General features: G+C 38.9%; 1 protein-coding gene across 1 annotated transcript in view; it reads right to left on the bottom strand.

The window, feature by feature from the left end:
- LOC150088923 (ubiquitin carboxyl-terminal hydrolase 19-like) overlaps positions 1-14510 on the bottom strand; it is a 337177-nt gene that overhangs the window by 22344 nt on the left and 300323 nt on the right. Inside the window, 1 exon segment of the mRNA XM_090370360.1 lies at positions 7599-7674. Within this exon segment, the coding sequence (XP_090226486.1) occupies positions 7599-7674 (76 nt within the window).

A 14510-nucleotide genomic window follows, 5' to 3' on the forward strand; every position in this document is an offset into this window, starting at 1 on the left:
AGAGTAGGAGTGTGCTATAGGCCTAATGACTCTGATGAGTATAATAAGGAACTGTACAGGGAAATAGAGTGGGCCAGTAAATCAGAGTGTCTTATAATGGGAGATTTTAATTTCCCAGATATTGACTGGAATTTGGGGGCTGGTTACTCACGCACTAGCAGGGCTTTTGTGGATTTATTGGATGATTGTTTTCTACATCAGCATGTTCGGGAGGCAACTAGAGGGAGTAATACTCTTGATTTGATTATCAGCAGTGATTCTTCATGCATTAAGAATCTGCAGATAAATGAACCACTAGGTGGCAGTGATCACAGTGTGCTGAAGTGGGATTTACTCAAAGAGGTAACTACCATTAGGGGTAAAGGGAAGTGTTATTGCTTCCGTAAAGGCGACTACGATGGACTGAGACAGTATTTAAATTCTATACAGTGGGACCAACTGATGATGTTACCAACAGCAAATTCAAAATGGGAAGCATTCAAAGAACTTATCTTGGAAGCTACTAGGCTTTACATACCAACTAAGAAATATTGTTCAAGGTTTAGGCCAAAATGGATGTCAGATGAACTAATGAGGCATATGGCAGAGAAGAAAAATGCATGGGATACATACAAATTAACACATGACACAGAAGCCTATGATAGATACAAGTTGATATGCAACCAAGTTACAAAGGAGGTTAGGCAGGCGAAGGCAGATTACGAGAAATCCTTGGCAAGGGATGCAAAGAAAAACAGCAAAGAGTTCTTTACTTATGTAAACTCTAGAAGGAAGGGGATGAATCAGATTGGTCCACTTGATATTGATGGGTCAAGTGTTGATGATCCTGCTCAGGTAGCTAACAAACTAAATGAATATTTTGCATCGACATTCACACATGAGGAGTTATTCAGCGAGGGGAATGCCAGAGGTGTATTCAACTCTAGCAGTAAGCTACAGAATCTTGAAATAACTGGGAGTAAAGTGGAGGAGAAACTGTTGAAGATAAACACAAGAAAGGCACCCGGGGTGGATGGGATCTATCCAGTTATATTAAAGGAGGCAGCAAAGGAAGTAAGCAAACCCTTAGCCATAATTATGAGAGCTTCCTTGGACTCAGGGGAGGTACCCATAGACTGGAAATGTGCAAATGTGACCCCAATTCACAAAGGAGGATCAAAGGCTGACACAAGTAATTATAGACCTGTGAGCTTAACTTCTGTTCCAGGAAAATTAATGCAGGCACTGGTTAAAGAAGCACTGCAGGATCATTTAGACAAGACTTCAGTTATAGCTCAGACACAGCATGGTTTTGTTAAGGGGAGGTCTTGCCTGACCAACTTGATTGGATACTATGATGCAGTCACAAAAGAACTGGATGCAGGGAATAACTTTGATATTATATACTTGGATCTTAGAAAGGCTTTTGATACTGTTGCACATGGAAGACTGCTACACAAATTGGAGCAGTGTGACATTGGAGGCAAATTGCTGCTATGGATAAAGGGGTGGTTGAGGGGGAGAAGACAGAGAGTGGTAATCAATGGACACTGCTCATCGTGGACTGATGTTATTAGTGGAGTCCCTCAGGGCTCAGTGTTGGGTCCATTATTGTTTTCTGTATTTATAAATGATATTGATGATGGTATATCGGGCTTAATGTCCAAGTTTGCAGACGATACAAAGGTTGGCAGGGTTGTCAAGGACACTACTGACACTATGCTGCTGCAACAGGATCTGGAAAGGTTGAGCAGATGGGCTGAGAGGTGGCAAATGAAGTTTAACATTGACAAATGTAAAGTACTACACATGGGAAACAGCAACCCCAGAGCAACGTATCAACTCTGTGGTACTACACTGACAGAGGTAGAGAATGAAAGGGACTTGGGGGTGGTTGTGCAGGCAGATATGAAGTTCTCTGAGCAGTGCAGACGGGCTGCAAGAGTAGCTCATGGAGTATTGTCAATGATATACAGGAATTTTTCCAGCAGGGATAAGGAGGTGATTATTCCATTGTATAAGGCGATGGTCAGGCCACACCTAGAGTACTGTATACAGGTCTGGAGGCCTCATTTCAAGAAGGATGTAGAGCTGCTGGAACGAGTACAGAGAAGGGCAACAAGATTAGTGAATGGAACAAAGGGGTGCTCTTACGAAGAAAGGCTTAAGTTTTGCAAATTACAGTGTCTGGAGACTAGGCACCAGCGAGGTGATCTGATAGAGGTGTATAAAGCCTTGAATGGTTTAAGCATGCTCAATGCTGATGGGATTCTTCCTCTAGCTCAGAAAAATCACCTGAGAGGGCATAAATTCAAATTGAGGAAAGACAGATGTAGGATAGACGTGCGGAAATTTGCCTTTAGCCAGCGGGTGGTTGGTTGGTGGAACAGACTTCCATCCCTTGTGGTGGAAGTTGATAGCCTAAATAAGTTTAAGGCTCAGCTGGACAGGTATTTTGAACGAACAGAGGGGTGAAGTGGAAGTGGGTTTTTTTTTTTTTTTTTGGCTGATGCTGCATAAGCTCGCTTTCTTGCATCAAATGCCTCTACTAATGCTAATGCTAATTGCTCCTTTCATCCTTTGCTCAGCCGCTTGCATCCTTTCCGCTGCTCGACCATTATGTTCTGGCTCTCCAAGTGGTCTGATCTTTGGTTATGCAGCTGGTCAGGATCTTGTACATTGTTGGGAGGCAGGTCACTGGCCTGTATTTCGCGTGGTTTTTTGTATCTTCGTCTTTAGGCTTCAGATATGTGATTCCTTGAGTGAGAAACTTCCGCAAAGAGTTATTATTATTATGATTATTAGCTATATGGTGCAAGGAAGCCAAAGGCTTATGCTGCACCAGCCAAAAAAAAATTCCTGAGCCACCGCGTGTGTGTGTGTGTGTGTGTGTGTGTGTGTGTGTGTGTGTGTGTGTGTGTGTGTGTGTGTGTGTGTGTGAGAAAGAGAGAGAGAGAGAGAGAGAGAACGTCTAGTACTTCCTTGTCTTCAACATCCACCCTTGTATTGTCAGTGGCGCTTCAGGTTCTTGTGGCTTTTCTTTCCCACTCGGTTTCGGTAAGTGTATTCGTAACTAACGGCACCAGGGGTTTCCCCCATCTCCGCGTTGCTTTTATTGTGGAGTTCACTGTAAAGGTCAGAAATTTAAAAGTATATGTGTAATGTTGTGTATCGTTGTTCATCTGGCCATTTAGCCGCTAGACCCCAACGTTGTCCACACTTGGCCTTGTGGATGCAGACCAGGTAACCAGCAGTTTGAAATTTTACTCTGGCAGGCCCTGCCCCCTAATTTCCTAAGATTTCAGTGGCTAGGTTCGAAAAAAAAAAAAAAAAAAAAAAAAAAAAAATAGCGGTGACATTCCCTAGAATGTAGTTAGGCCGAAAGCGGTCCCGAGTGTGTTAATTTAGACATTTTAAATTTTTATTGTGATGGGTATTCGCTTTTCGCTGACAGTACAGGTAGAGTTGGAATGGGAGACTGAAGACTGAGAATGATATAATTATATTTACAGAAAAATTATCTGCAGTTCATACGAACAAAACGAAAATTGTGTTCAATAAATCTATTTATGTTGGATGAGCGCATTATATCTATCAAAACATTTAATGTACAATTTTAATTATAAACCCAAAAAAATGGTTATAGAGTATAAAATTGTTTCAAGATGCTGATTTAACAGCATATATACAATACATCGTATTAAGACATCTAATTTTTACAAAGATAGCAAAATATGATAAATTATTTATAACAACATATATGGTGTCCTAAAAGATATATTTCTGAGATGGATACCCCTTGTGCTGTACCATCGTTAATTACAGGGGTATATCCGGATTACCTTGACCTAATAAAAATTTCCTGCCATCTGCATAAGAGACAAACCTAAGGTGAGAGTAGATATATCGCTCTAATGGCTGCGAAAAGAGTCGGGGAGAGTGGGAACCCTCTCCCCTCGTGGTACACCTCTCAAATATAAAGTAAAATCCAGTTTATATTCATTATTACTTTTGTCAATATAATGTATATTATATTGACAAAAATATCTGGGAATCCCACCCCCTGGGATCGGAGAAAAATGGACCATACCCGCAATGCCCAACCCTAGTACAGTGGATATAATTGCCGTCCTCCTGAGAAAGGCCTCGGTTCAAATTCCTTCAATAACGCAAAGAATATTTATGGGGAATTTTTCACAACATGGCTGAGTTAGTCGGCCTCATTGCGAGGGTTGCATGGTTTTATCTCCCGGAAGCTTAGGTATTTTGTCCAGCAAACAAGCAAACCGATCATGGAATACACGATTTTTTTTAGAAACAATACATTGATACCACACACACACACACACACACACACACACACACACACACACACACACACACACACACACACACACACACACACACAATCCTTTGTTTTGTTATCTGACTCGTGCAGGCAAGTAAGACTGGCTGTGACAGAGCGATTAATCACGTGGATAACAGATTATATCTAATAAACTCTGATCACTTGGCATATATGTCTATGCCCAAAGATATGAAGTAATCTGAGCTGGATATCATCATTTTTCTCTTTCTTGGTGATTCCCTTCTACTTCTCTTGCTCTCTCTCTCTCTCTCTCCCCCTCTCTCTCTTAGGGTAACTTGGGATTTTTTTTTTTTTTTTTGGCTGGTGCAGCATAAGCCTCAGGCTTCCTTGCACCATATAGCTAATAATAATAATAATAATAATAATAATATCCTTCTTAAAATGAGGCCTCCAGACCTGTATACAGTACTCAAGGTGTGGCCTGACCATTGCCACATACAAGGAGATAATCACCTCCTTATCCCTGCTAGAAAAATCCCTGTATATCATTGACAAGACACCATAAGCTACTCTTGCAGACCATCTGCACTGCTCAGAAAACTTCATACCTGCCTGCACAATTACCCCCCGGTCATTTTCATTCTCTACCACTGTCAGTGTAGTACCACAGAGTTGATACATTACTCTGGGGTTACTGCTTCCCATATGTAGTACTTTACATTCGTAATGTTAAACTTCATTTGCCACCTCTCAGCCCATCTGCTCAACTTTTCTAGATCCCATTGCAGCAGTGTACTGTTATTAGTGTCCTTAACAACCCTACCAACCTTCGTATCATCTGCAAATTTGGACATTAAGCTTGATACACCATCATCAATATCATTTATAAATACAGAAAACAACAATGGACCCAACACTGAACCCTGAGGGACTCCACTAATAACATTAGTCCATGATGAGCAGTGTCCACTGATTACCACTCTCTGTCTTCTCCCGCTCAACCATCCCTTTGTCCATAGCAGCAATTTGCCTCCAATGCCACACTGCTCCAATTTGTGCACCAGTCTTCCATGTGCAACAGTATCAAAAGCCTTTCTAAGATCCAAATATAGGATATCAGAGTTCTTCCCTGTATCCAGTTCCTTTGTGACCACATCATAGTATCCAATCAAATTGGTCAGGCAAGACTTTCCCTTAACAAAACCATGCCGTGTCTGAACTATAACTGAAATCTTGTCTAGATGATCCTGCAGTGCTTCCATTAATTTTCCTGGAACAGAAATTTAACAGGTCTATAATTACTTGTGTCGCCCTTTGATTGTTTGTTTGTTATTTGGTTTTTAGGAGCATTAGCAACTAAGGCCATATTGCTCCGGGATATGCAGTTTACCTCCAAGTGTTCACTCCCTGACCTTTCCGCATCCTCCGCATTTAGTAGTGATGGGCTCGAACTCCGGTCTAATCAAGAAGTGTGTGCTACACACTGCTGTTCCTTCCCACCCGGCTATGGAGGCACCTGTCGCCCTTTGATCTTCCTTTGTGAATTGCGGTCACATTTGCACATCTCCAGTCCATGGGTACCTCTCAAAATTATGGCTAAGGGTTTGCTTACTCCCTTTGCTGCCTCCTTTAATATAACTGGATAGATCCCATCTACCCCGGGTGCCATTTTTATGTTTATCTTCAATTCTATTTTATGTTAATTTCTCCTCCACTTTCCTCTTAGTTATTACAAAATCATCTAGCTCACTGCCAGAGTTTAATTCACCTGTGGCATTCCTTTCCCTGAATAACTGCTCATGTGTGAATGTAGATGCAAAATACTCATTTAGTTTGTTAGCCACCTGAGCAGGATCATCAACAGTTGAACCATTAATATCCAGTGGACCAATCTGATTCATCCCTTTCCTTCTAGAGTTTACATAGGTAAAGAACTCTTTGCTGTTTTTCTTTGCATCCTTTGCCAGAGATTTCCCATAATCTGCCTTTGCCTGCCTAATCTCCTTTGTGACTTGGTTAAAGACCACCTTATATCTATCATAGGCTTCCATGTCACCCATTAATTTATATGTATCCCATGCATTTTTCTTCTCTGCAATATGTCTCATTAGTTCATCTGACATCCATTTAGGCCTAAACCTTGAACAATATTTCTTAGTTGGTATGTAAAGCTTAGTAGCTTCCAAGATAAATTCTTTGTCAGGGTGGGGGGATAATGAATTCCATCTTGCATGAAAATCACCTTCTTGAAGCAGAATACTCTTGAAGAATGCTACATCAGATGCAAGGATGACTACAATTTTAAGTAGGAGGAAAAGTACCTGTTGATAATTGGTTTATAAGAAGTTACAGATCAATAAAAAAGCTTGTGGTAAGGCTACCTAAATGGGAAATATTGCAAGATTGTTTTCAGATAAATGAGCACTAATGCAACAAATACTCATATATATATCATAATCAAATGTTTTGTGAGTTTTATCTGGCACACTTATCTGAAAATAAATCTTGTCAATCCTCAACTGTTTAAAGTATTCAAGCCCTTAACACAGTATGGATGATACTGTACATGCTACTCAAAAACATTTTGAAACATTCAACAAACTGCCTGTCTTGCACTTTACAACACTTCATGCTTTGCTGTTTCCATATGCATTCTACACTGTGTGTTATTCTACCAAAGCAGCATCAACAACAAAAATGTTATCTGTAGATTTATGTCTGAGAAACACAGACAAAGAACCTGTGACTGCAAATTTAATAATTATGTACATAATCATGTTGAAAGAAAATAGGTCTTGGTATAGTGCGCTGATATTGCTGTAATTCTTTAGCAGTTTTTATAAGATTTTAATGAAAGAGCTTCAAGAAGTGCAAATAGATATAAACCTATCCTTTAAGCATGGTTCAATTCAACTGATATGTGGTAGCTGGATATTGTATTGATAATGTTAATGATGGAACTTTTCCTAGATCAAAACAAAACTGTTTAAAAACTTAAAACTACGGGTTGCATTTTTGTGGTTAGTAAAGTTCAATCTAGTGGAATTATTCTAGTAAAAGCTACCAAGTAGCAAAAAATGAACATAATTTTTTAATTTTAGAACTATAAAATCTTTGTTTTCCAGTTATTTTCCAATGGGACATCTCCAGAACATCAAAAATTGAAGTATAGTATATTTAGATATATACTGTATTGATATATATTTTAATATACTGTACATTATGCTGAAAATTCAAGATGCATATTTCATATTTTGAACAGTTTGTTAACAAAACATACAAAATTTTCTACAGCGATTAACTTACTTACCATGCTTCTTGAGGAGACAAGATTTCTGGTTCTGTAAATAACTGTAAACATTGTTCCAGTGTTACCTCTCCAGACTCTGTAATGAATGATATCCATAATGCTTCATTAAATTCACAAAAACATTTATGAAAGTATGTTAAAATTTTAATATTCTTTAGCAAGTCATAAAATATAGATATTTATTAGTAAGATTAACAAGCACATATGAATTTGGAGCTATGAAAGCTTCAAGCAATAGAATTTTTAAAAAAAAATTTTTTTTTTTTTTTTTTTGGCTGATGCTGTATAATGTTAGTTTTCTTGCATCATATGCCTCTGCTAATGCTACTCTTATACTTTGAATACATAGAACTGTCCCTTTAAGCAGATGGTAGCATTTTGGAGATATCTCCTCAGGTGTGCGGTAAGAGTTGACAAACCATGTCATATCACAATTGACATTTTAGAGCACTTATGGTGGCGCCTCTGTAGCCAGGTGGGCAGGAGCAGCAGTGTGTAGCACACGCTTCTTGATTAGAGCGGGGTTCGAACCCATGACCACCGCATATCCCTGGAGTAATATGTATGGCCTTAGTTGCTAATGCTCCTAAAAACCAAATAACATAACAACATAAGAGCACTAATGAAGAGACAATCATCTCAGAAACAGTTATACTAAAGTACTTACCTGCTCGATGATGAAGCGATTCAAGTTTTTACAAACTGCCAGCAGATGGCAGGAGAGTGCATGTCCAAGAATATGTTGACACAGTTACAAGTTCTGACATTTGGTCTGGTAGTTGCTTTTTTTTTTTTTTTGGTAGTTATTGGCACATTGGCTTCTGTGGCCATAGTGCACCTCCCAAGGTTTTTTGCAGTACTTTGATCCAAGCCCGAGGCGGGATTCGAACCAGCGACCTTTGGGTTGCCAGGCAGGTGCTTTACCCGCCTGACTAGCCCGGTCGGCTCCGGTAGTTGCAAAGTGGCCTTAAGTTACATGCTGTAAGTGTGAACTGTTCTGACTGAAAGATTTAAACTGAGCAACATTTTCTGTGTTACTGTGTTTAATGTTGTATGCAGTGAAAGAAATATCAGGGGTTTAAAAAGGCAAGTGTTTGAAGAAAACTGCAATTTTTCAGTGGCACAGGAACCTTAAACAAGTGTGAGAATCTGTGGCTAAAGACTAACAGCCAGGACAACCAAGGACTTCCACCACTTCAGAACAAATTGCAAAGGCCCAAGATGAAGACAAGAGAACCATATTCCACCAGCTAAGCTGCAGAATATCAACATTAAACAGCAGTAAATATGTAGTAGTAGTAGTGGCATGTGATGCAAGAAATCAAGTGTATGAGCTTACGAGCATCAGCCAAAAAAATCACACCATTCCCTCCAAATGCCTGTCCAGTTCCTCCTTAAATTTATTCAACCTATCAACTTTCTCTTGTCTTCATCCTGGGCCTTTGCAATCAACTTTCACGACAGATGGAAGTTTGTTCCAACAATTAACCACCTGCTGGCTAAAGGCAAATTTCCGCACATCTATTCTACATCTGTCTTTTCTTAATTTGAATTTATGCCCCCTTAGGTTCGTAATCTGAACAAGTGGAAGGATCCCATCAGAATTCAGCGTGCTCAACCCATTCATGGCCTTATACACCTCAATCATATCACCGCGCAAGTGCCTAGTCTCCAGCCACTGCAATTTGCAGAACGTAAGCCTCTCTTAAGTAGTGAATGAAGATCCCTTCATTCCTCTCACCAATCTTGTTGCCCTTCTCTGTACATGCTCAAGCAAATCTACATCCTTCCTAAAATGATGCCTCCAGACCTGTATGCAGTACTCAAGGCGTGGTCTGATCATTGCCTTATACAGAGGGATAATCACCTCCTTTTCCCTGCTAGCAAAATTCCTATATATCATTGACAAAACCCCATGACCTGCACTGGCAGCCTGTCTGCATTGCTCAGAAAACTTCATATCTGACTGCACAATTACTCCCAGGTCTTTTTCATTTTCTACCACCTTAAGTGTAGTACCACACAGTTGGTACGTTTCTCTGGGGTTCCTTCTACCCATATGCAGTACTTTGCATTTGTCAAGGTTAAACTTCAGTTGCCACTTCTTAGTCCATCTGCCCAAATTATCTAGATCCTGTTGCAGTAGCACACTGCCATTACTGTCATTAACAACCCTGCCAACCTTTGTATCATCTGCAAACTTCGACATTAAGCCTGACATACCTTCATCAATATCATTGATAAATATACAAAACAACAATGGACCCAAAACCGAACCCTGTGGGACTCCACTAATAACATTAGTCCATGAAGAGCAGCACCCATTGATTACCACCCTCTGTCTTCTCCCACTTAACCATCCTTTTATCCATTGTAGCAACTTACCCTCAATACCATTCTGCTCCAATTTGTACAATAGTCTTCCATGCGCAACAGTGTCAAAAGCTTTCCTGAAATCCAAATATATGATATCAAAATTATTTTTTGCATCCAGTTCCTTTATAACCACATCATAATATCCTATCAAATTTGTCAGACAAGAGTTTCCCTTAACAAACCCATGCTGTGTCTGAATTATTGCTGCAGTCTTGTCTAGATGATCTTGCAATGCATCTTTAACCAGTGACTCCATTATTTTACCCGGAACAGAAGTTAAACTAACTGGTCTGTAATTACTCGTGTCACCCTTCGATCCCCCTTTGTGAACTGGGGATACATTTGCACATCTCCAGTCTGTGGGAACCTTCTCCGAGTCCAAGGATGCTCTCATAATTATGGCTAAGGGTTTGCTTAGTTGCTTTGCCGCCTCCTTTAATATAACTGGATCGATCACATCCACCCCAGGTGCTTTTCTTATGTTTAACTTCAACAATTTCTCCTCCACTTTGCTCTCAGTTATTACAAAATCATTATTCACCCTGCTACAATTTGATAACCTTCTGCCATTTTCAAACCTTAATAACTCCTCATGTGTGAATGTAGATGCAAAATACTCATTCAGTTTGTTTGATATCTGAGCAGGATCATCAACAGTCAAACCATCAATGTCAAGTGGACCAATCAGATGCATCCCCTTCCTTTTAGAGTTTATATAAGTAAAGAAATCCTTGCTGTTTTTCTTAGCATCTTTTGCCAAGAATTTCTCATAATCTGCCTTGACCTGCCTAACCTCCTTTGTGACCTGATTACAGACTAGCTTATATCTGCCACAGTCTTCTGAGTCGCTTGATAATTTATATGCATCCCATGCATTTTTCTTCTCTGTTATGAGTCTCATTAGTTCATTAGATAACCATTTAGGCCTAAACCTTGAACAATATTTCTTAATAAGGTATGAAACTTATAGTAGCATCTACGATTAATTCCTCGAATGCTTTCCCACTTAGAATTTACTGTTGGTAACATCGTCAGTTGATCCCACTGTACAGAATTTAAAAAGTTCTGAGACCACTGTACTCACCTTTACGGAAGCAAAAACCCTTTCCTTTACCCCTGATGGTAATTATATTTTTAAGTAAATCCCACATCAGTACACTGTGATCATTGCCACCTAGTGGTTCCTTTATCTGCAAATTCTTAATATACGAATGATCACTGCTGATAACCAGATCAAGTGTATTACTCTCTCTGCTTGCCTATCGAACATGCTGCTGCAGAAAACAATCATCCAATAAATCCACAAAAGTCTGACTATTGTGTAAGTGACCAACCCACAAGTTCTCAGTCAATATCTGGGAAGTTAAAATCCCCCAATATAAGACATTCTGATTTACCAGCCCACTCTATTTCTCTGTACTATTGTTCATTGTACTCATTCGAGTCATTAGGCCTATTACACACTCCTACTCTTATTTTTGCTTTCGCAGTGCTTATGTCACACCAAACTGACTCAACAGTGCAGTGTTCACCTATATCAACTGGGTGCACTTCTTTTTATTTTATGTTTTTCTTAATTAACAGCATAACACCTCCTCCCTTTCTATCCTGTCTATCCTTTCTGTACACATTGTACTCCCCAAATTCAGTTCTGCATTCCTTAGTTCTGTGTGACACCACGTCTCTGCTATCCCAACAATATCCGTCTTTGATGTCTTGACCAACACTTCAAATTCATCAAATTTATTTACTATACTTCTAACATTGGTATACATGCAAGAATACATGCTCCTATTCCTAGTTACCCTAACACATCCCATATACCCACCTATTTCACGATGACTGCCATCCGTCCCTGAAACCCCCAACACCCCTCACTCCCGGTCGTTACTTATTCTAATAGAAGACGTGCAAGAATCACCTTCACCTCTGCCTTGGGGGGAATACAAGAACTATTAGTTCTTGTATTCCCCCCAAGCTAGCAGTTTTCCGTCCCACCTAACACTGCCTCGATAGCATCAGCAAATATTCTTGCACCCTTTCTACTTACGTGTATCCCATCCCTATAGAAGCAGTCTCTCTTGTTAACAAGTACAGACCAGGCTGAAAAAAAATTCTATCCTTTGAGCCTTGCACAATCTTTCCAGGGCCGAATTGATCAACAAGGCTCTCATCATATACTCCCTTCTATTGTGTCTGGGCAGAATTGCAGACACTTTCAAATTTAATCCTAATTCTCGGCTTTTTTTCAACAGTGATTGTTATAGAGCACCTAAAAAAAGTTTTTATTATGTATTTGCTGGATTCTACACCATTCGACACCTGATCGGACACAAAACCACTTGCGAGAGACAGTCCTAGTCACATAGTGATTGATGACGAGACACACATCAGTTATTATGATCCGGAAACAAAACAACAATCAAGCATCATGATTTACTCTGCCCAAAAAAGCTGAAAGCTGGACTCTCTGCTGAAAAACAAATGGTAGCAATCTTTTTTGATTGGAAAAGAATTCTTATAACACACTTTGTGCCATGGTACTATGAATCATTAATAAAGACGATTATGCTGAAATCTTGTGGAAAACGCTGCACCATGTGACTTGACAAATATTCTGAGTTTTCTGACCAACAGTGGTTCTTTAATCACGAAAATGCCAGACGGCACATTACCGCTATTGTTCAAAATGTTATCTAGTCAGTGGGTGCAGAAATACTGCCACAATCTCTCTATTCTCCGTCTCTCACTCTCTGTAATTTCTTTTTACTCTAAAGTTGAAGATTAAGTAGAATGGCTGGCATTTTAGCTGAGACCAAGAAACTCAAAAAGCCAAAATTAACACTCAAATACTTATCAAGAAATGGCTTCTGGGAGTGTTTCTACAAGTGGCTGCATCAATGGTACAAGTGTATTCAAAAAGAGGAGAGCACTGGTGTACCCATTCTATGATTAAATGATCAGCCTGTGCATATCTAGCAATACTCTCGTATCTCTATTACTGCAAAGTTGAATTTCTCAAAACTTAGCTGGCAATCTGTGTGGTTAAATAATGAGTGAAGAAAAACAAAAGTGAAAAAATTTAAAAATTAAAACCTAGTTGTTATAACTAATTAAAACTAAATAAGTTCTTCCATTTTCTACAGCCTGTGATTTTAGTTCATCATTGACAAGCAAAAAAAAGAAAATGCACTCTTTTTTTCTAGGTGATATAATTTTAACTATGCTAAGTTTTAATTTTTATTTTCTCAGATTTTAATTTATTTGCCATGATTTAACTACATGGATTGTGAAGTAAGTTTCAAGAAATTAAGCTTTGATTTAATAAAAGTATGTTACAACTTTGAAACTTTAAGAAAATGCTAATAATGGCCTTTATTGAAATGTTCTCATTGGTTAGCTGCTGAAGTGCCACTGTATTCTTCAGTAACTGACCAGTGAGAACTTCACTCAATGATATGTATGTAATTGAGTAAAGTTCAATATGCTAAAGGTTGTGGATATAAAAGGAAGCTGCACTGCATGTTTGGCTAGAACAAATCAGAATTTTAGCACAAGCAGCACGCAGTGACTTGGAACAGGGTATAATTATTGGAGTCTTTCTGTCAGGAGCATCTGTGAAAAAAATGGCAGAACTCACTAAAATGTCATGAGAAACTGTTTGAGAGCAAGGAGATTAGTTGGGGACAGAAAAGGATATTCTCACCAAGAAAGACTGGAGGTTCTGTAAATTGTAGCATCTGTAAATTGGGCAGCCATTGTATAGGGACTTAAATGAAGTAGAAAGGCTTTAAAATGGTTAAGTAAACTAAATGAGGACAAAATCTTTACTCTCTTGGGCAACAACACAATAACTGGTCACTTAAAGTGAAATAATTTAAAACAGATGTGGTATTTGCATTTGCTAGAGATTAACTGATTGTTGCAATAAGCATCCACCTAGTGTTGTGAGAGTGGATGGGCAAAAAACAATACACCCAATACCAACAACGTTGGTCAAGATTTTTGCAGCTCCGGTGAATGCTAAGTTTTAATTTATATTTAGTTGTATTATTGACTTAAGGTTATACTAAATTATTTTCTATAAGTAGCTTCATAGTTCTAGCCAAGCTCCGTGGTTTATTTTGAAATTAGATAGTGATTTTGAAAGTTAATACTTAGTGTCCATAGATTTTACGTTCGTAACTTGCCGTCATTGTTATATGATATGGAATACCATAAAAGTTTAACGTATAACTAGATAGCGAAATACGTAGCACTGTATTAGAAATCTGTTAGATTAGTATAGTATTATCAATAAAGTTTATCAATCTTATTAAATTTCATTGTTAATTAAATTATACTTACACGGAATCATAACCCAGACTAGTGCAGCAAACCAGCGTTCACAGAATAGCCAGAGTGCTGTGGCTTGCGGAGAACCGAAGGGGCAATTCTCCCACGCATCACATTCTAAAACAATGCACAAAATGTGAAATGTTTGCAGACCTGTCTAGAACAGGACATGATCTAGCTAAGGAGGGTGTCTTTCTGTGC

This window comes from Mastigoproctus giganteus, chromosome 3, assembly GCF_048544385.1.
Source record: "Mastigoproctus giganteus isolate SK-2022 chromosome 3, ASM4854438v1, whole genome shotgun sequence".
NCBI classification, from domain to species: Eukaryota; Metazoa; Arthropoda; class Arachnida; order Uropygi; family Thelyphonidae; genus Mastigoproctus; species Mastigoproctus giganteus.